Source organism: Trachypithecus francoisi, unplaced genomic scaffold, assembly GCF_009764315.1.
Source record: "Trachypithecus francoisi isolate TF-2019V2 unplaced genomic scaffold, Tfra_2.0 Lachesis_group10, whole genome shotgun sequence".
NCBI classification, from domain to species: domain Eukaryota; kingdom Metazoa; phylum Chordata; class Mammalia; order Primates; family Cercopithecidae; genus Trachypithecus; species Trachypithecus francoisi.
Window position 1 is genome coordinate 39997270 of NW_022681455.1, and position 20779 is coordinate 40018048.

Here is a 20779-nt window from a genome sequence, read left to right on the forward strand (position 1 = left end):
ATAATGGAAACATAAAGCGTTTGAATTAAGTGCTATTTGACAGCTCCATTCTACCAAATATCCCTAGAAATAACGGAGGGATTTTAAAAATCCATAATAGCATTGGAAGGTAAGAAAGAATACTGCAGATAGCCCAGAAAGGTAAAGAAGTACTGAAAGAGAGAAAGCAGATGGGACCGATCAGATGGATAGAGACCACAGCTCAAAGTGCACCCAGGAGAAGGTTCTGTAAAAACAGGGAGAGACTAATGTGCACGCAGCTTAGTAGTCACATGTACAGGAGCAGAGGGGTCCTACTGCATGTCAGGGAGGTTGTCTAACAGGGGAGTTATATTTGAAGGAGCTGGACAGGTTGGCCTCATCCTTCCCTGTCGGCAGGGGAAGGCAGCAGAAGCATTTGCCTCAAGGATAGAGCACCAGTGCAGACACTCAAGCCAGCCATGGGGCTGTATTAGTTCCTTCTCACACTGCTAATAAAGAAATACCTGAGACTGGGTAGTTTATAAAGAAAAGAGGTTTAATTGACTCACAGTTCAGCATGGTTGGGGAGGCCTCAGGAAACTTACAATCATGGCAGAAGAGGAAGCAAACATGTCCTTCACATGGCAGCAGCAAGAAATGTTGAGAAAAACAGGAAAAGCCCCTTATAAAAATCATCAGATCTCGCAAAAACCCACTATCATGAGAACAGCATGAGGGCAACCACCCCCATTATTAAATCATCTCCTACTGGGTCCCTCCCATGACACGTGGGGATTATGGGAACTACAATTCAAGTAGAGATTTGGGTGGGGACACAACCAAACCATTTCGGGGGCAAGGCCTGAGTCCCGGTGACACTCAGCAGCACCTCACACTCCTTCTCCACAACCTCGGAGCAACCCACAGAAACAAACACCATTACCAGGCAGGCCAACAGAGACCTCGGGCACTAGGATGAGTACACTGCCAAGAATCAAACATTCAAGGAGGAAGCATGAAAGAAAGACAACCAGTTCCCCAAAGAGAAGAATGAAAGGAGGAGGAGAAGGAACAGTGATAACAGAAGACAATTCTTTTAAAAAGCAGAGGGAATATCCTCATTGGGATAAATATTCAATCCTGAAAATAAACCAAGAACAAAACCCTAATTAGGGCTCTTGAAAATTCAACAATATATAGTTACAAAAAGAAAAAAACTTGAGAAGCAGAATGGACACAGAAATGAATGAACAAGCTGGAAAATTCAGCAAAGGCATTCTGAAAAAGAGCTGGATACAGAAGACCAAAGAATGAAAAGAATGAATCTGAAGAAACATACCTGCTCACATTCAAATCCAATAAAATCTAGAGAAAAGATAAGCCATCAAAATGTACACAGCAGTTATCTTTGATCAGTAGGATCATAGGTGATTTTTGTATTTATTTATAGGTAAAATTTCTTTCTATAACGAACAAGTTTTCTTTTATAATGTAGGTGACACACAAACACCCCTCCCCCTGGACTTTAACTGATCTCTGCTACATGGACAGTGCCACTGACTACACCCTTCCGGCCACCAGACCAGTTGTTTCCAAGAAGCTATGTAAATGTATGTCTCTATGAAGACTCAGTTCAGCTCTGCATGAGAGAGGAAACCAACAGTAAAGTGCTCAAGTGAAGCCGAATATTAGAAAAGGCAGAATATTACAAAATTCATCATCAGTTTAAGATAGGGGTGCATGGGAATGCACACATTCATAGTGTAAGAAGAGAATCATATAATCTTGCTGGAGAGAAGTTGTACATGAACTTTTAAAGCCCTTGACCTGAAATTCCACGAAGAATTTAGGGAAATAATCGTGGATGTGAATAACATTTACCTACAAGGATGTTCATTACAGGTAATGCATAATTAAGGGAAGTGGAAAAAAAATCTAGAGAGCTAACAATAGCAAACTGGTTAAATTATGTTTTCTCAGGATGGAATATTATGTAACCCAAAATGACTCTGTAAAATCATACATCAGGGTATAGGGAAATGCACACACTATATTACGTAGAAAGAACAGTTAACACGAGATGCAGTAAACACAAAAAATAGTAAATACGAGATGCAGAGAAAAATGGCAGGTGGGTCATCAAACCGAAATGTCAACAGTGGTTACAAACAGGCAGTAACGACATTCTTTCTGCTTTTCTGAAACAAACATAAGTTACTTTTGTAAAAAAAAAATAAAGTTTACAAATAAAAGCTATTTGAAAAAGGAAAGAGCTCCACTCCGGCTCTGCCAATTAGGAAAATTAGCAGTGGTTGTTCACTTCTACCAAATCAACCCTGGAGAAACACAGAACCTAGGAATCTAAGAACTTAACAATCTAAGTCCTTAAGAAGGCTAGGTGTTCTGAAATGGTATGAGTTAGGGGATGAAGATGAGCAAAGAATGTGAATAGATAAAGGAAAGCTGTATTCTTTCCCTTGCCCACTGAGACCTCAGCATCATCACTGATTATCCCCTTACTGAAGAAATCAGGAGCAACTGCCCAAAGAACTAGCTTAAAAGTCAACTGGAGGCCGGGCACAGTGGCTCATGCCTGTAATCCCAGCACTTTGGGAGGCCAAAGCAGGTGGATCACTTGAGGTCAGGAGTTCGAAACCAGCCTGCCCAATGTAGTAAAATCCTGTTTCTACCAAAAATACAAAAATTAGCCAGATGTGGTGGTGGCACATGCCTGTAATCCCAGCTGCTTGGGAAGCCAAAGCAGAAGAATCACTTAGAACCCGGGAGGTGAAGGTGGCAGTGAGCTGAGATCATGTCATTGCACTCCAGCCTGGGTGACAGAGTGAGACTTTGTCTCAAAAAAAAAAAAAAAAATTGATAAGCTGATTTTAAAATTTACATGGCCAACCCTTATGTATGTAAAACCCTGTTGCAAAAGAATAAAAAGAACTTGCCCTACCAGGTAACTGACTGATGCAGCTACAGTGATTAAGACAGTTGATATTGGCAGAGACTAATGAATGGACCAACAAAACAAAGTAGAACCTGAAACAGATCAATATTTACAGAATGGCAGATTTGTGGAGGAAGTAAGGATTGTTCAATATAAAGAACTAGAAAAAAAATGGCTATCCATATCCAAATGGAAAAAAATTACATTGAATTCCCTAAAATCATCTACAGATAGTTTAAGGACCTATACGCAAAATTTAAAATTTTTAGTGAAGAACAAAGGTAGGTGATCTGATCTGGGGTTAAGTGTTTCATTAACAAGATATGAAAACACTAACCATAAAAGAAAAAAACAATCATTACACACAGTGTAACTTTTCAGATTGGGAAGAGATATTCGCAACATATAAAGAACCTGTACCAAATACATATGAAAGGACAAAGAACCAAATAGAAAAATGGGCAAAAGACATGACCAGGAATTACACAGTAAAAGATATTTTATATATATGTATAGCTAATTAACATGTGAAGAGATGTCAACTTCATTCTTAAACATGAAAATGCAAATTAAGACCACAATGAAATACAATTTTATACTTGTTCGAATGGCAAATATCAAGAATAATACTGAGTATTGGGAGGTCATTTGGCAGGATCTCTTACACGGTGCTAGTGAAAGTGTATTTGGCACAACCACATTATTAAGTAATGCCACATTGTTTTCCAGAGTTGAACATTCACCCGTTTTATGATCCGGCAATTCCACCACTAGAGAAATTGTACACCAAGATATGTTAACAAAAACAAGAATGTTCAAAGCGGCACCGTCCACAACAAAAAAGCTGGAACCAATTCAAATGCTCACTAAAAGGAGAAAATAGGGTACATTCACATGATGTAACAGTAGACCACAGAGGAAAGAAGAGAACTACAACTCTAACATTGTGCATTTTACTTGAGTCAAAAACAATAAGCCCCAAAAGACTACACACAGCATGACACTCAAAGTTCAAAACGCTGTATCTACTTTTTAAAAAGCAAGGGAATAGGCCAGGTGTGGTGGCTCATGCCTGTAATCCCAGCACTTTGGGAGGCCAGGGCAGGAGGATCACTTGAACTCAGGAGTGCAAGACCAGCCTGGCTAACATGGCAAAACACTGTCTCTACAAAAAATACAAAAATTAGCTGGGTGTGGTGGTGTGTACCTGTAGTCCCAACTACTCTAGAGGCTGAGGTGGGAGGATCGCTTGAACCCAGGATGTTGAGCTGCAGTGAGCTGTCGTGCCACCGCACTCCAGCCTGGGCAACAGAGCTAGACCTAGTCTTCAAAAAAAAAAAAAAGAAAAAGGGGTGACGGGGCAGCAAGGAAATGATAAATAGAAAACTGAGGAATTCTTACCTTAGGAGGCAGTGGGTGGGGGCAGGGTACAGGATAGGGAAGGCCCCATAGGTAGTTAAAAGTTATTGTCGAAGTAATTGGTGGTATAGTGGGTTTCCTTAGGAACCGCTAACATTAGTAAAACATATAAATTAACGTGAATAAAGTAAAGCAAGTCATACAGGGATCAATGATGACAATATCTCATGAACCAAGGATTATGATTTAACCTAATTCTATGCAACTGGAGCCCATCAAAAATAAAACAAAATGCTTTACCCCTTTTCACAATCTGTCAGTGGCTCTCCATTACATTAAGCCTCTCGTGGGCTTTAAGCTGTGAGATCAAGCTATACTCTATAAGAAAGGCAGGAAGGAATGGAGGGAGTGAGGAAGGGAAGGGAGGAAGGGAAGGGAGGAAGGGCAGGGAGGAAGGGCAGGGAGGAAGGGCAGGGAGGAAAGAAAAAGGAAAGGAAGAAGCTGCAGCAATGAGTGATTGTTTTTTCAACTTTTTTGTATATTCAGGGGTACATGTGCAGGTTTGTTACATTGGTTAACTAGTGTCATGGGGGTTTGTTGCACAGATTACTTCATCATCCAGGTACTAAGCCTAGTACTCAATAGTTATTTTTTATGATCCTCTCCCTTTTCCCACCCTCCACTCTCAAGTAGGTCCCAGTGTCTGCTGTTCCCCAATGAGTGATTCTTAAGCTGAGTCCAGCTCATCTGGCAGTGGCCAGTCATTCGGGAAGTTAGGATGGAAAACAAGGGCCCTGCAAACTCCTCCAACACTCTCACAGTACTTGTGCATTTAGTTCCTTCTTCCTTACTTTGGAAGACCCTAACTTTCACTGTACAGCATGGCAGCTGCTGGCCACATGAGGCTACTTAAATGAATGAAAGTCCGTAAAATACAAATTCAGTTTCTCGGTTACATTAGTCACACGTCAGGCACTCAAGAGCTATGAGTGGCTACCATATCTGACAACACCGATGCAGAACATTCCTTCATCTTGGGAAGTTCTATGGCAAGCTTGTCCAACCTGTGCCCTACGGGCTACAGGTAGCCTAGGATGGCTTTGTGGCCCAACACAAATTTGTAAACTTTCTTAAAACATTAGATTTTTTGGTGAATTTTTAGCACATCAGCTGTCGTTAATGTTCGTGTATTTTATGTGTGGTCTCAGACAATTCTTCCGATGTGGCCCAGGGAAGCCAAAAGATAGGACACCCATGCTCTATGGGACAATGCCATTCATGGCAAAACCCGCTGTAACTTTTGCACCAAGATAGTGCTTTAAACCCATCTCAGCTGAAAAGAAGGGGCATGGGACTTTGTCTACACACGAAGCAGGGTGGAGAAGTGCCGGAGAGGCAAAGGTTGGCAGAGGGAGCCAGAGAGCGCTGAGAGGCCCAAACCCTTCCCGTGGGGTGTTCTGCAGCACCTCTCAAAGTCTGACAGAGCTTCAGACAGGGAAGTGAGGTGAACGGGACCTCAGGCTCGGCAGAAACCCAAACCTGCAATCCTTTTGCTCTGCCTCCAGGTGGGGGCCCCTCAAAACCCTCACCTGAGAAGGTAGGCACAGGTGTTCGTGAACATCCTGGCCCTGACTTCTGTTCGCTCTCTTCCTCTGTCCCTCCCTCCTCTACCAGCACCCATCTGCCCTGCCCTTCGAGGCAGCTTTGTTCTGAAACAGCTCCTCTGGGGAAGATCAGAGGCTAGCCCCTGAGAGATGTCAGAGTGCTCACAGACACGGCGCCACAGGAAGTCAGAGGGTGCAGCCGCCATTCTTTCTGAAGCACTGGGGGAGGGGCGGGGGAGGTGTTTCACCCACCCCCACCCCACCCCCTGGGAGGCAGAAGGTAAATCCTCAGAAGCAGGTCACTGCAGGCGGGGCCTTGTCCTAACCAGTATCTATGTGGTGATCACCCCTTGCCCATCCCATTCCACCAGCCAGGACCAATAACCACAAAATATCATAGCAGAAAACATCCTTAAAGTGGCTCAGCCACAGCTGAGGAAACTGAGGCCCTGGGTGGGGAAGGAACCTGCACAAGTTCACCCAGCCAGAGAGTGGCAGAATGGGGACAGAGCTACCAACTTCCCCAGCTCTCGCTCTTCCCACTGTGCATGCTGGGGTTTCCGGGGGAGAGCCTTGAGTCCTCACACCTGTGCTCAGTCATCCTGTACCTCCCTGACCAGTGAGTGATCCTCACCCCCTCTGCTCTCTCACAGGTCCTAGCACAAGGCGGCCCATGCCTATGGGTGCCAGGCAGAGGAAGTGGCCTGGATGAGGGGGCTGGGCCTGGCAAGCAGCTGGGTTCAGCAGGTTCAGCCCTTTCCTGGTAGCCAGCCTGCCTTTTAGCCCTGAGGAGCTGCCTGGAACATGGGGTCAGCTTGCCTGGGCCAGCTCAGCCAGCACAGGATGACAGAGGATCCCAGGCCAAGTGATCAGTCAGAGCTGAAGGGAGCTGGCCATGGGGCAGGAGGGAGAAGAGGGCTGTCAGGGGGACCTGGGCCCCTCCTCGGGACTCTCACAGCACCTAGGCTCCCCTTATACAGCAGCTGCTTTCTCCAGTGGACCATGGGTCCTCAACAGCAGTGCTGGTGCTCATTCACCTTCGTGTGCCCAGCACAGTATGAAGCACCTAAGAGGGTACTCCAGCAAACAATTACTGAGCCAGAGAGCTGAGGGGTGGGAGGTCCTGTCCAAAGCAGCTGGAGCGGGCAGCAACCAAGAACACGGAACCTCATACCCCGGACTTCACCACCTATAATTACATGAGCAAAGGTCTCTTTCCTGATCTTGGGGTTTAGAAACAGTTCATGGCAAGAGGCCCTTTAGAGCTACCTTTACAGAGCACTTCCCACAGGCTGGGCATTTCATTCTCATTTCCTCCTCAGGTCAACCCTATAACGTTAGGTACTATCACTGCCTCAAGGCTTACAACAGATTTTAAAAGTTGCCCAAGGTACGCTGCTTGTAAGATGCACAGTGGAGACTCAAATAGGAGTATGCCATACTGCAGAGACTGTACTCTGACCCAGTCTCCATTCATTCAACAAATCTCAGGGAGCATCAACCATGTGTCAGGCACAGTACTGGATGCCAAAAACAAAACCTGCTCTAGCAACCCGAGAGTTTTCACACCAGTGAATGGAGGAGACAGACAATTAAAGAAACCAAACACACAACCCAATCACACAGTGCCAGGATGAGATAAATGCTATGACGCAAAACAAAGTAGGGTAAGTGGGTAGGACAGGGGTTGCCACATTTTTTCTGCAGAAGTCCAGATAGTAAATATTTTCTACTTGGCTGGCCAGCTTTGCAGCACAGTCTTTGTCATCACCAAGCAACTCTGCCAAAGCAGCCACGGGCACTATGTAAATGAATGGGCATGGCTATATTCCAATAAAACTTCATTAACAGACACTGAACATACAGGATTTTATAATTTTCATGTGGTAGAAAATGTTATTCTTTTGATTTTTTTCCCCATTATTTAGGAATATAAAAACCATGGCAGGATACAGTAGCTCATGCTTGTAATCTCAGCACTTTGGGAGGCTGAAGGGGGTGGATCACTTGAGGTCAGGTTCGAGACCAGTTTAGCCAACATGGTGAAACCCCGTCTCTGTTAAAAACACAAAAATTAGCCAGGCATAGCGGTGTGTGCCTGTAATCCCAGCTACTCGGAGGCCGAGGAAGGAAAGTCACTTAAACCTGGGAGGTGGAGGTTGCAGTGACCCAAGATAGTGCCACTGCACTCCAGCCTGGGCAACAGAGTGAGACTACCTCAAACACAACAAAAAACAAACACACTCAGTTTGCAAGTTAGACAAAAACACATGTTGGCCCAGATTTGGCTGCTATAACTTGCCAATTTCTGGGAAAGAGTGGCTGGTGTGAGCACATGAGGATGCACTTTAGACAGGATGGTCGAGGAAGGCCTTGCTGAGATGACATGTGAACAGAGACCTGAATGAGGTCAAGGAGAGCGCTCTGAGCTCCCAGCAAAGGGAATAGCACGTGTCAAGGTCTGGCCACGTGAATGGGAAGGAGGTGGAAGGTGGAGAAGCTCGCGAGGGTTTTGGAGGTCAGCAAGAGCCAGGTCACGTGGGTCTCCTGGCGAGGACCTTGATCTCAATGTGACAACAAGCTATGGAGGTCTGGCATTTGCGAGCTTCATGACCTTGGGCAAGTTATTCAACCTAAGCCTCATTTTCTCATCAAAAATGGAAAGAATAATAGCACCTGTCTCAGCAGGTGTGGAAGGACCAAGTGAGTGTCATGTGCTAAATGAATGTCAGCTGCCAATGTTAACAATGACATCAGTGTCCAGCCGGATGAGGCAGCGCTGGGAGGAGTGGCGATGACTTTTGTCCAACTCACCCACAATGTCCACCACGTCTGGCCGGATGAGCGGCTCTCCGCCTGTGAGCCGGATCTTGTCAATGCCTTCCTTCACAAAGAGCCGGGCAAGGGTCAGAATCTCCTCTGTGGTCAGCAGGTTGACCTTGGGGGTCAGCGGGACCCCCTCCTCGGGCATGCAGTACTGACCTGAGGGAAGGATGAATGGAGATGTGGAGGGAGGAAACAGGCATGGCCACAGCCCTGTGATGCCTCCACTCCCCAACCCTCCATCAGGCCAGTCTTCTCAAACACATCTGGACATGAGCGGAGACCTCACTAAACCTGAGGTGGAAAAATCTCAGACCAGCATTTCCCCAGGCCTGGCCTTTCTCATTTCTGAAAGGTTAACACCTTTCCCTATGCCCAACACACACAATCTGGCCATAACATCCCTCAGTGGGAGGCCGAGAGCATGGGTTAGAGATGAACTAGGCTGAGGGCAGAGTCCGGCCTCACTTCCTGGGCTGAGGGCACTTGGGCAGGGGAAGGGGGGAAAGGAGGAAGGGGGAAAGGAGGAAGGGGGAAAGGAGGAAGGGGGAAAGGGGGCAAGGGGGGAAGGGGGCAGGGGGGAAGGGGGGAAGGAGGAAGGGGGAAAGGAGGAAGGGGGAAGGAGGAAGGGGGAAGGGGGAAGGGGGCAAGGGGGGAAGGGGGAAGGGGGAAGGGGGAAGGGAGGAAGAGGGGAAGAGAGAAGGGGGAAGGGGGAAGGGAGAAGTGGGAGGGGGAGAAGGGTGGAAGGGAGAAGTGGGAGGGGGAGAAGGGTGGAAGGGAGAAGGGTGAAAGGGGGGAAAGGGGCGGGGGGAAAGGGGCAGGGGGGAAGGGGGAAGGGGGGGAGGGGAAAAGAGGGGGAGGGAAAAGAGGGGGAGGGGAAAGGGGGGGAGGGAAAAGAGGGGGAGGGGAAAGAGGGGGAGGGGAAAGAGGGGGAGGGGAAAGGGGGGGAGGGGAAAGGGGGGGAGGGGAAAGGGGGGGGAGGGGAAAGGGGGGGAGGGGAAAGGGGGGAGGAAGATCAACTTTGGAAGTCCCTCCAGCAGTGGCTACAGGTCCAGAGCAATCTTTGCAAGGATTATGAAATGAGGCCTCTTTGTTATCAGCCTGGCTCCAGCTGATTTGTTATGGGACTGGGGCACCTCCAGAGTCAGCAGTGCTGCCAGGGGCATGGCTGTCTACTTCACATGTTTATAATGTCCACCACCCCATCCCTGGCCATGTCCTGGACTTTGGAAACTACAGGGAAACAGAAGGAAGGATCCCTGAAGACTGAGAGATCCAAGACCCAATCTTAATTATAAATCCAACTGTATTTCTGTTTTCAAATCTAATCCCAAGTAGGACACAGCTTCTACAATCATACAACTCAGCCTTGACCCCTATCTGACCCCTGAAGCCCACCAGGCCTGGTAAGCAAGGGGTAGCGAGTGAGGAAGTTAGAAAGCAGAACTGGAGGACTCAGGAGGATTTCCAGGCACAGGGAGATTTCAGAGGCTGCTTCGGCAGCAGGACACCAGCCCAGAGGGGGCCCAGGAAGGTGACTCACATCTGAGGTTGCACTTCTCTGTGAGGGAGATCCGCAGGTAGCTGTGCTGCCGGCCAAAGCTGTCTGTGAGGAAGGCAGAGAAGGGGGCCGCATGCTCCCGCAGGAACTGCCTCCGCCTGGACAGCTCCTGCAAAGACAGGGCAGGGAGGAAGCATGGGCCCTTGCTACCAGGCTGGGGAGAGGCGCAAGGAGAACCACCTGCCCCCTCCCTTACTCTGACATCTGTGCGGAGCTTCTAACCCTTCCACATGTTTGGGCTCTGGCATGTTGGGGAAGCTGGGATTGTCTCTCTCATTGAAAAATGAGCTTGAGGAGAAAGACCCACCCCTTAAGTATTCAGCTCGGGGGGTGGGGGGCGGGTGGTGATCTCTGCTGGGAGGATTTCTGGCTGGGCAGCAATGTGGAGGCAAGGGTGTGGGGGAATCTATTAGCCCTTATTCTTCACTCTAGACAGTGCAAAAAAAAGGACTGTGCACCCATGATCGCGAGCATTCGAGCACAAATGGGAAGACACTGCTGAAGGCCACAAGCAAGGCCCAAACCCGTCCTGCAGAAAGAAGGGAGCGAGCCAGCTGCACCCTTTCCCATGTACAAGTCTGAACTAGTCTGACCCATCTCCCCGTGATGTATCGGTCCTTGGAGAGTACAACCTGGGTCCTGACAGATGCTGATGAGATAATTGCTCCAAGGAAGTAACATTTACCAAGCATCTTGAAGTTTCCAAAGAACATTCTGTTTCATTCCCACACCCACTCCACGAGGGATTATTATAACTAAGGCTTGGATGGGGTCCAAGAACACCCTCGGCAGAAGCGGGATTCAAATCCAGGTCTTCGGATTCCAGGTTCTAAATTCCTCCCTTTTATCACACAGAAAGTCCAAGAAGATAGGGAGGATGACAACTAGGGTGGGTAGAAGTCACTTCTCTAGAATATTCCAGACAAAAAAATCACAACCCTGGAAGTCATGCATGAGATCTACAGACAAGGTTCTGGAATGGGGACAAGAAACCCTGGTTTCTGCGGCAGGTATGACCTGGCATGCTGTGAAAGTCCCTTAACTTCTCCAGGCCTGCTTTCCCAGTTGTAAAATAAGAATACAGCTATAGGCTAAGGTTGTCTTGCTAGGAGTAAAGATGGGGGCCGGGTGGTAGTGGTGGTATTGGAAGATGGTAGGTGAACACCTAAAATTATGATGGAGAGTAGAAGCCCTCCAGCCCTCCAGAGGTCCAGCGCAACTACATTAGGAGGAAGAAGTATTTGCTTCAGTAAGTTCCTCGGCTCCAGCTGCACATTAGAACCATCTGGAGAACTTTAAAAAAAGATTCCAGTGGAGACTGACTAAATATGGATCTCTGAAGCTGTTACGTTTTCAACCTCTCCAGGTAATTCTCATCGGCAGCCCTTGACTGGGTCAAGAGCCACTGAATGGTTCAAAGATAAGAGACGTGAGAGTGTGTGTGAGGCTGCTCTGGATTTTCTGGGCCCATAAAACATTCCTCACTCTACCCATCTCAGGAGAATTTCCCACCTCCTCTGAGAAGCCCTGCTCACCATCCTGTGGGGAGTAAGCAGCAGTCACTTCTCTAACTGCAGTCTGCTATAATCACAACAGTCACTTCCTCCCTCCCTGTGGTGTGATGGAGAAAACTCAAACTCATCCCACTGCCTTTCCACAGACAGCCTCAGGGGTGGGGCGGGGCCCTCCATAATCAAGAATCCCATCAGCCACCAGAGTCCAGATGAGATACCTGGGAATCTGGATGTATTGCCGTGCTGTGCCTTCTTTTTCATCAACAGCTATTTGCAATTCAGTCATGTTAGTCACCCCAGATTCTACCTCTTCACTTGCCAAGATACCCCCCTCAACCCAGTCTTAGCATGTTGGGGGGATGGGGTGGCTGGATGGGGGAGGAGTCAAAATAAATCAAATAATTGGGAGGTGAGAGGACCAAGGAGCATGATTCAGCAGAAATCTGAGAGCAAGCAGTGTGATGGAGCAATCAAGAATGGAATTAGGGGCTGGTGTGGTGGTTCACGTCTGTAATCCCAGCACTTTGGGAGGCCGAGGAGGGCAGATCACTTGAGGTCAGGAGTGCAAGACGAGCCTGGGCAACATGGTGAAATCCCGTTTCTATTGAAAAATACAAAAGTTCACTGGGTGTGGTGGCGGGAGTCTGTAATCCCAGCTACTCAGGAGGCCGAGGCAAGAGAATCGCTTGAACCCAGAAGGCAGATGTGGCAGTAAGCCAAGATCGTACCACTGCACCCCAGCCTGGGCAACAGAGCGAGACTCTCTCAAAAGAAGAATGGAATTTAGTGCTCTTGTTCTGGCAATGGGAGAGGCTGGTCAGATTTCACTTTTAAGAACTTTTGTGACCCTATGTGTATCACCCATTCTGAATCCAGCCTCCTAAACACACACACTCTCACCTTGCCAACAATGCAAACTCATTACTTAGATATTAACGAGCCTCATTCCTGCATCTTCTCTTCTCTAACACTGCATGCCCTACTTTCATTCTTCTACTTTTTTCCCTGTCCCTTAAATCTCCTGGAGGAAAAAAATATCAGCACCAGTCAAAGGAGCCCAAGATTCAGAGGGAATTACAGGACAGAGTAGACAGTAACTCTGCTTGCTCAGGAGGGCTGGGACATGTCAGAAGTAGTAGGCAGCCCTAAATGGATCATATTCCCAGGGTCCCAGCCTGGCCCGGCCTATTTCCTCTCTGTGAGAAGTCATCCTGCCTGATTCAGTATCCCCAGTGTCTAGCACAGGATGTTGGTGCATTTTGAATCACATGAACAAATAGTCCTGTCCCTAAACAGAAAGGTCGTATATGCAAAACCCAGTTACATGGGGGTAATCATTTCCCGGCTGGTCTCTACTGTCAAAATGGTTTAACCTGGTACAGTGGTTCGAAACCCTGGCAGCACATCAAAATCACTCAAGGAGCTTCAAAGACTGATGACAGAGCCCCGTCCCAAGATTCCAGCTTAACCTAGTGCCTCAGCTGTGCAGCCAGGGCTGAGAACCATCAGCCTAGTGACACCAAGCGCTAGGTGCTCTTTGAATCCAGGGCTAGTTGTTGTGGTTCTGAGCACAGGATTTGGAGTAGGTGAGCCTATGTTACAAGCCAGGTCTAGCTGTTGAGCACGTCACCTAAATCCTCCAAACCTTAGTTTCCTCATCTATGCCGTGGAAATAATAATCCAACCTAACTCAACTGGAGGAGTTCCTGGCACAGAGGTTTCCAATCAGTGATCTGTGGAGGAACACCGTTGTGTGCTGTGATCAGTTTTTCTAGTTTGTCAGCTTCCCTTCCCTTCCAAGACCCGAGCCTTCCAACCCTACTAACAGCAGATGGCCAGAGGGGGGGTTTCAAAGCTGCTGCCACACCACCCACGTGGGGTCTGAGCATCCCCAGGACCACCAATACTGGTGGCTAATAAGCAGGAACCAGGCAGCCTGCCAGACACTACTGGTCATCTCACGTCTACCCAGTGCAGATTGGGGTGGGGTGAAGGGGGTGGGGAAGGATGGGACAAAGGCGTTCAAGTGGGACCCTGCCCTCAAGATGACTTCCTCTACTAGTCACTAATCTTGGGCATCTATTTGACTGCTAAAGGCTAGCCCTCACATAGCTCCAAAGTCTAAACAGAGCGGCAGGGTTATTGAGGAGGAAAAAAAGCACATTCCGAATCTAAGTATCAGTGGCCCTGATCTACCCTGCTATTGGGATGATGTATACTAAGGGCCTCTTAAAATTAATCTCTTTTAAATGAGAGGACCCAGCAAAGAGCCTAGCCTAACCTGATTCTCCTTCCCCCTCCCCTCATTCCCACCCTAAGTGTGACGTCTTTACACCTACGGCTTCTGACAAGGACAGTCACATTTTGCTGACACATGGATTTTGAGGAGCTTGGCAGATTGGAAGTCAAGATGAGCCCCTGAAAAGCCCTCTTTCCCTGCTCCCCCTCATTCTCCCTCACCAGGCCCTGCTGTACTCCTCCTACCTTCACCCACACCCACTTCCTTGCAGCCTAACCCCTAGTCAGCATTTGTTTTTTCTGGCCCCCTGAACAGCTGGGTGCCTTTGCCTTGCCTGGACTCACTCTCCCTGCTTCCCCCACCACAGGCAGCAGGCTTCATTGTTGCCCAACAAAGCCCTTATGGAGCCTCAGAGGGAGAAAGAGGGGTACAGTACTCCCAGGCTGGGCTGAACCCTGCAAAGATTGTCTGGGCCACCTCAGACACATGCTGGCAGGTCGTTGTGTCTCCTCCACCCACCTCCCCATTGACCCACACACTGCCCCTTTCCACATATAGCAGCTACTCGAACTGTTCTTGAACTCAGCCCACGGCCACCGTTCTGTACAGCCAGCTCCCACTTACACCTCGCTTCTCTCCCTCACACCCTCACCCTGCCACACAAACAATGCCCAGTGGCTTTCCATCCTAGCTCTCCAAGCACCTCCCATCCCAAACCAGACTACCAGAGCCCTGTGTGGGCGTGTTGGGAGAGAGAGACCCTGCAATAAGGGGTTCAAGGTGTCCCCACCCCAACTGGCAAGCTCTGGAGATAAGCAGAACAGATCCACTTCCATACTCACTTCCCCTTAGAGTCTCCTCAAGACAGATTTCTGTGCCCTCCCCCATCTTATGACGGGCTGGCCCAGCCCTCTTATTTTATAAACATGAAGCAAAGGGAAGTGACAGCCCCAGGAGCCAGGTGAAATTGGAGGCAAAACTGGCAGGTGAAAACATGGGACTCCCTGTCCAGTGTGGTCTACTATACCACGTGACTCGAAGTTTCAAGCAGCTACAATTATTGGCTGAATCCACTGCCTGCACAATCCTGTGTTAAGCGCCTGTGGGGATAGAAAGGCAGAGGTGCACCCAGCCCTTGGGAACTCCCAGTCTGCTGAAGATAACCCTAATGAGATGTCCAGGATTCAATGTGAGTTGACAGAATAGCTATCCAACAAGTCCAGATGGGAGGGGACTCACAGGACACAGCATGTGCCAGTGGCAGCATGGATAATAGTAATTACCACCAACATTTACATAACACAGCACTCACACGGGCTAAGCTTTGTTCTAAGTATATACGTTAACATATGTTAACTCTTTTAATCCCTGTGACATTCTATGAAGTAGACAATTTTATTCTCACTTTGCAGATGAGAAAACAGACACTGAGGGGTAAGGGGACTTGGTGAATCCCCTAATAAGGGATGGGGCTGCCCCAGAGTCTATGTTCTCCTTTCTGCCACATTAGCCCTCCCTTCACAGTATAAAGGGATGGACAGGAGCAGGTTCTCTCCTGGCCTCCACACAGGGAGGACAGAAAGTCATCAGAGTTCCTTGCCCTCTACTTTACAGCTCTGCGACTGGAGGAAAGTTAACTTTGATTAGCCCCCTCACCTGAACATACCAACTCTACTCACCTTACATGGCTTAGTGAGGACTAACTGCTTTCACATGTGAGCCACTCAACACAGGTTCTCTCATGAAAGACCAGTACAAAATAAACTGGGGGTTGGGGGAGTGGAGAAGAAACGTCCCCTTTTCTTGAATTCTTTAAAGATCTCTCAGCCATCTTTGCTTTACTATCTCTTCTTCAATGACGTTCAAGAGTTCAAGGATACTAAAAAGTCTTCACTTCCCAACCATGGGCCTGCTTATCTGAGGATCCCAGAGGGACTTAGATTTGGGGAAAGCAAATGTGGTGGAAGTCATTGAGCAATATGGGGGAGGAGGGAGCAGTGATCTTATGAATCCCAGGACAGGAAGCCTAGTTCTGGGAGACGGGAAAAAACGACTAGAAAGGTACCGAAAAGAGGTTTCACTAAATGAAAAAGAGGTATTTTTCCCCTCAAATTATTCCCTAACCACCTGAGCAGAAGAACAACCAAAACCTAAAACTTTTCATGACTTGAAACACTCTGAAGGGTGCTGTCAAGGACGGAGGGATCCTACCCGAAACCCTAAAGTCAGAGGTATTAATTTCTAACCTGGAAGAGGCCAGTCCTGCCCTGTTCTGGCTGAACCCTCCCAAGGTTAATAAAAATGAAACAAGGAGAGTCAGCAAAGAATGGGTTACAGAGCCCTGGGACTACAGTAACAACTCACCGTTGGTGACACCGGGGTGACATGTTTAGTCAGTCACACTATGAAGCAGGTGTCACAGGGACACCTGATCTCTGAGCTCTGGGGCTAGGGAGGGAAAATGTTTAAGAAAGAGGGTGGGTTCAAGGCAAGGCTGAAGGGTACTAATGAGACATCTCACTGGACCCAAAGTCCCAGTCCTCTGCTTACCCCGATTTCTGGCCAAGCTCAGAGCCGGCAGGGGTGGCGTGGCTGGGGGGCAGGGAGGTTCTGAAGCGGGACTCCCAGGAGCCTCTCCCGCTGGGTTAGCGGGTGAGACCGGGAGGTGCATCTGGAGAACATCGTTCCACTGAGGACTGCCAAGGGGTCCCTCCTAGAAGCGGCCAAGCAGATAGGCCGGGAGCTACTGGGGGAAAAGGGCAGTGTGCTCCGGCCACTCCCGCCCCGGGAAGCTGTGGACACGGGCGGGGTGGGCTCACCTCCGAGGCAGCTCGCGCGGACTCCCCGGGGCGGGGCTGTGTCACTGGAGCCCCTGAGCTGCAGCTCCGGGCGCTGGACCTCAGGAGCCGCCGCAGCATCCGGGACAGCGGCTGCGCCGCCATGAAGCCTGATCCCAGCAGAGCCGCAGCCCACAGCCGGCTTCGGGAGCACACTGGCCGGGCACTCGCCCCCGGGGTCATCCCAGCAGGGGCGGGGAGGGGGGGGAGGAGGACGGGACCCGCGCAGCCAATAAGCTAGGACGCTGTCCCGCATGGCCTTGTGGGAGCTGTAGTACGCTCCCTGTGCCCACTTTCCTGGGTCGGGGTAGAGCTCTAGGGCAGAAGGGTAAACTCAGGTGGGGAACAGGATTCTTTTCCTTCCAGTTTTTCTGGCTGCTCTAGTCTCAGCTTTAGGTCGTGGTGTGACAGTAGGCAGGACAGGACAAGGGCCAAATGAATGAGGCACTGCCTTGGGTGCAAAATTTAAGAGGGTGCCAGCAAAACTCCGGTTATAATTTTTTAATGTAATATTTCAAAAAATAGTAATAAATTTTCAGAAGTCCGTGAAATATCAACGTTCTAAATAAAAAGATCGATCCTACACTTGCATGACTCACCTCACTCAGTGCACCATAGTGCAGATTGTGGTTGTAAAACAGGTCTTTTAAGATACACTTCTCCAGGTGTGCCCCAAAAGGATATTAACAATCTTGCCTTCTCCATGGAAAAAAAAAAAAGTGTATAAGAAGTCACAGAATCAGTGGACAACATTTTTGAAATGGTTCTTATACACCAAGCACCATGCTAAATGTTATTTAAAACAATCCCGGTATGAATAGAATGTCCATTTTGCAACTGAGGACATTGAGACTTAGCGAGACCAGGTAATTTTCTCGAAGTCACACAGCTGATAGTGGGTTTCAAACCCAGGGCAATCTGCTTTCTACAGTCATTCAGTCAAGATTCAATATGTGTTGGGAATGGTGGGGCGTGCCTCTTCCTCTCTGTAAAAAGTAGAGTGCTGTAGTCCTTTAAGATTTTGGATAACACACACAATGATGAGCTTATGTACTAAGAATAATTATGCTCAAACCAGCCTGTTGTATCCAAAACCCTATCCCTGTAGAATTGCAAGAATAAAACACCGGCTGGAACATACGGCTGCCAAGTGTATGCTTAGGAAGTGGGGATATAGCTCCTGATCTTGAAGAATTGGCCGAATAGTGGGAGAGGAAAGAATAACCGAATATAACTGACTTTTACAAATGCAGTGAGACTGTCAGAAAAGCTGAGATGATTTTAGCCTTAGATTCAATGTGAGTTTCTCACAATGATACTCAAAATTCAGAAAATACATTGTGGGGGATGAAAGTATATCTGGGATATGTTTGAAATAGATGCGACAAGTATGCCAGAGGTCTGTTTACAAGGGTCCTGAAGACCAACTGAGAACTGTTCAAGCTCTGTCCACTGCTAAGTTTAGATATGTCTGGATTTATCAGGGAAACTGGGCATGGGGACAAGAAGGATAAAACAATTTTTTTTGGTGGATATGAGGCTTGAAGAGCCTTCTAGAGAGGACTCAACCTCAGGGAAGAAGCCATCTGACATATGAACTTGATCCAAGAATGTCACTAGCTCCAAGAAGCCTGTCTAGATTCTACCCTCTTCAAATTGTATGTGATGATCCCTTCACTTGGGCTTTACTGTTGTCTTTTATAGAACTTGAGTCCTCAAGGCAAGACCTAAGGCTTACTCAGTTATGTTTGAAGGCCGAAATCCTCTCCATATTATCACACATCTACTTGGACTCCTCTAGTGCTGGGAAACTTTCTGGCTTCCTGATGTTGTCTGCTCCACTTAAATGTCTCCCCACCTATTAAAGTTCTTCCTTGTATTCAGCAAAAAAAGTGCCCCTTTCTGTTAACATATGGTGATTAAGTGTCATGAGGGCCAAATCCTCTGCTAATGGCTGGGAATAAGGAAATACTTCCAAGGACTCACAGCCTGCAGTAGGGCTCTGATGTGGCAAATCCATGGATTGATTTAGAGGGTTCTGTAGAATCCTGAACTTGAATGCATAATACTGTATATTTACTTTTTTTTTCCCCCTGGGGAGAGGTGGCTTTTTGTCACATGCTCAAAGAGGCTTATGGAACATACTGTCCTAGAAATCTCTCTTTTGTGTTGCCCTCCTATTGGCCCTAGTTTTAGCCCCCTGGGCATATACATCCTCTCTTTAAGACTTTAACCCAAGTACTCTCTTAATGATAAACAGCAGCAGTTATTGCCAGCCCTTGTACACAATGTCTTGTGAGCCACTGCACCATCTTCTCTAATACAATTTGGTTTGCCTAGGTCCTGGTGGCAGACTGTATTTGCAAGATTGTTGCAACAATATTTCCTGTCTCATATGTTCTAGAGCTGTGTTGTCCAGTAGAAACTTCTGCAATAATGGAGATATTCCATGTCCTCACATAGCTGTTGAACACATGAAATGTGGCTAGTGTGACTGAGAATTGGATTTTTAATTTTATTAAATTGTCATTAATTGAAGTGTAAACAGCCATGTGTGGCTACTGGCTACTGTATTATTCAGCATTATGATAGAACTTTGCTTTCTCCATGGAATCAACTTTCCTCCCTTTGCATCTGGGTCAGTTTGTAACTTGTTTGTAACAGTGTAAAAGTGATACTGCCTGGCTTTTGAGACTAGGTTAGAAAAATATGAGGCAATTCCCACCTTACAATTTATCTATAGTGATCTGGTCTTCAGCTGACCGGAAGATATGTTTCTCCTTATTCCCCACCCATTCTTTCTGCCCTTGACTTTCATCTCCCAACTCCCTCCAACAAAAAAAGATCCAGGATATGGTTTCCAGCCATATGTCCATCGTCTCTTCTAATAGGAGCCTCAAGTGTCCAGTCATCTGAATATTCATTCAGACCTATCCCCTATTCTATAACTGTGGACTCTCCTTGCAATTTTAAGCATTTTAATGAAGCAATAATGTTTCAAAAAATATTGTATCAACTATTCCTATCATTTCTCTTTTGAGGACCTTGTTGAGGATAGTCTTTATTTGTTCCTCCAGATCCTTCTCCACCCTGCTCTGAGGACCAGGAGGTTGACTTCTACCAACTGCATTGATGGCATCACCCAGGTGCCCTGACATCTGGTTTCCAGGTGGATCTTGCCAATAGGGAGCATGGCGGGAGATCAGAGAGCAGGAGGAGAGAAAAGCTGGAATATCTATTCTTCCTGATCCCTCCCTGTTTTGCTCTGGCTACAGCTGTAGTTGGTGTCATCTGGCCCCTCTGCCATGATTCCACCTCCCACTTAGTCCAGTAACACTATTTCTAACACTTGTTTCTTCACTTCAGACTGGGGTGAGATTGGCTTTCTTCTGCTGATTGTCCTTGGATGCCTCAACATTCCTGTTGACCCACCCCCCTACCTTAACCTTGCCCACACCTCCAAAATAGTCCCTGTATTAAAATATCCCTTCAAAAATTTTAGCCGATTATGCCTTTTCTTGCTGGTTCCCTGACTGATACAGGATTCGTGGACTCCTCCCTTCCGTACTACCCTTCGTTAATAGTAGCAATTACAACAGTGATATCATTTATTTATATGCCTTCTGCACTATAAACCCTGTGAGGGCTGGTGCCAAATCTAAATTATCTGTAATCGTAGTACCTAGCGTGGTATTTAATGCACAATAGGCTCACAATAAGTACATTAAATGGCAGAGTCCATATCCTTGATTGGCCTGTCAGTAAGATGGCTGTTATGCTTTGGATATGGTTTGTTTGTCCTCACCAAATCTCATGTTGAAATTTGACCCCCAGTGTGGCAGTGGTGGGAGGTGTGGGTCATGGGGGTGGATCCCTCGTGAATGGATTGGTGCTGTTCTCTTGCTAGTGAGTAAGTTCCGAGGGGAAT

General features: G+C 47.6%; 1 protein-coding gene across 4 annotated transcripts in view; it reads right to left on the reverse strand.

Moving 5' to 3' along the window:
* Positions 1–17098, reverse strand: part of MOCS1 (molybdenum cofactor synthesis 1) — a 29143-nt gene extending 12045 nt beyond the window's left edge. For 3 of the 4 annotated variants that reach the window (XM_033217060.1, XM_033217059.1, XM_033217062.1), the window contains exons 1-3: positions 16834–17098; positions 10244–10370; positions 8692–8859 (exon numbers count right to left, since the gene is read on the reverse strand). In XM_033217060.1, coding sequence (XP_033072951.1) covers positions 8692–8859; positions 10244–10370; positions 16834–17034 — 496 coding nt within the window. In that variant the 5' untranslated portion in view covers positions 17035–17098. Of the gene's footprint in view, positions 1–8691; positions 8860–10243; positions 10371–16378; positions 16396–16833 lie in introns of those variants that run through there. The other variant, XM_033217061.1, reaches the window with a different exon arrangement.
* Positions 17099–20779: the final 3681 nt, after the last annotated feature.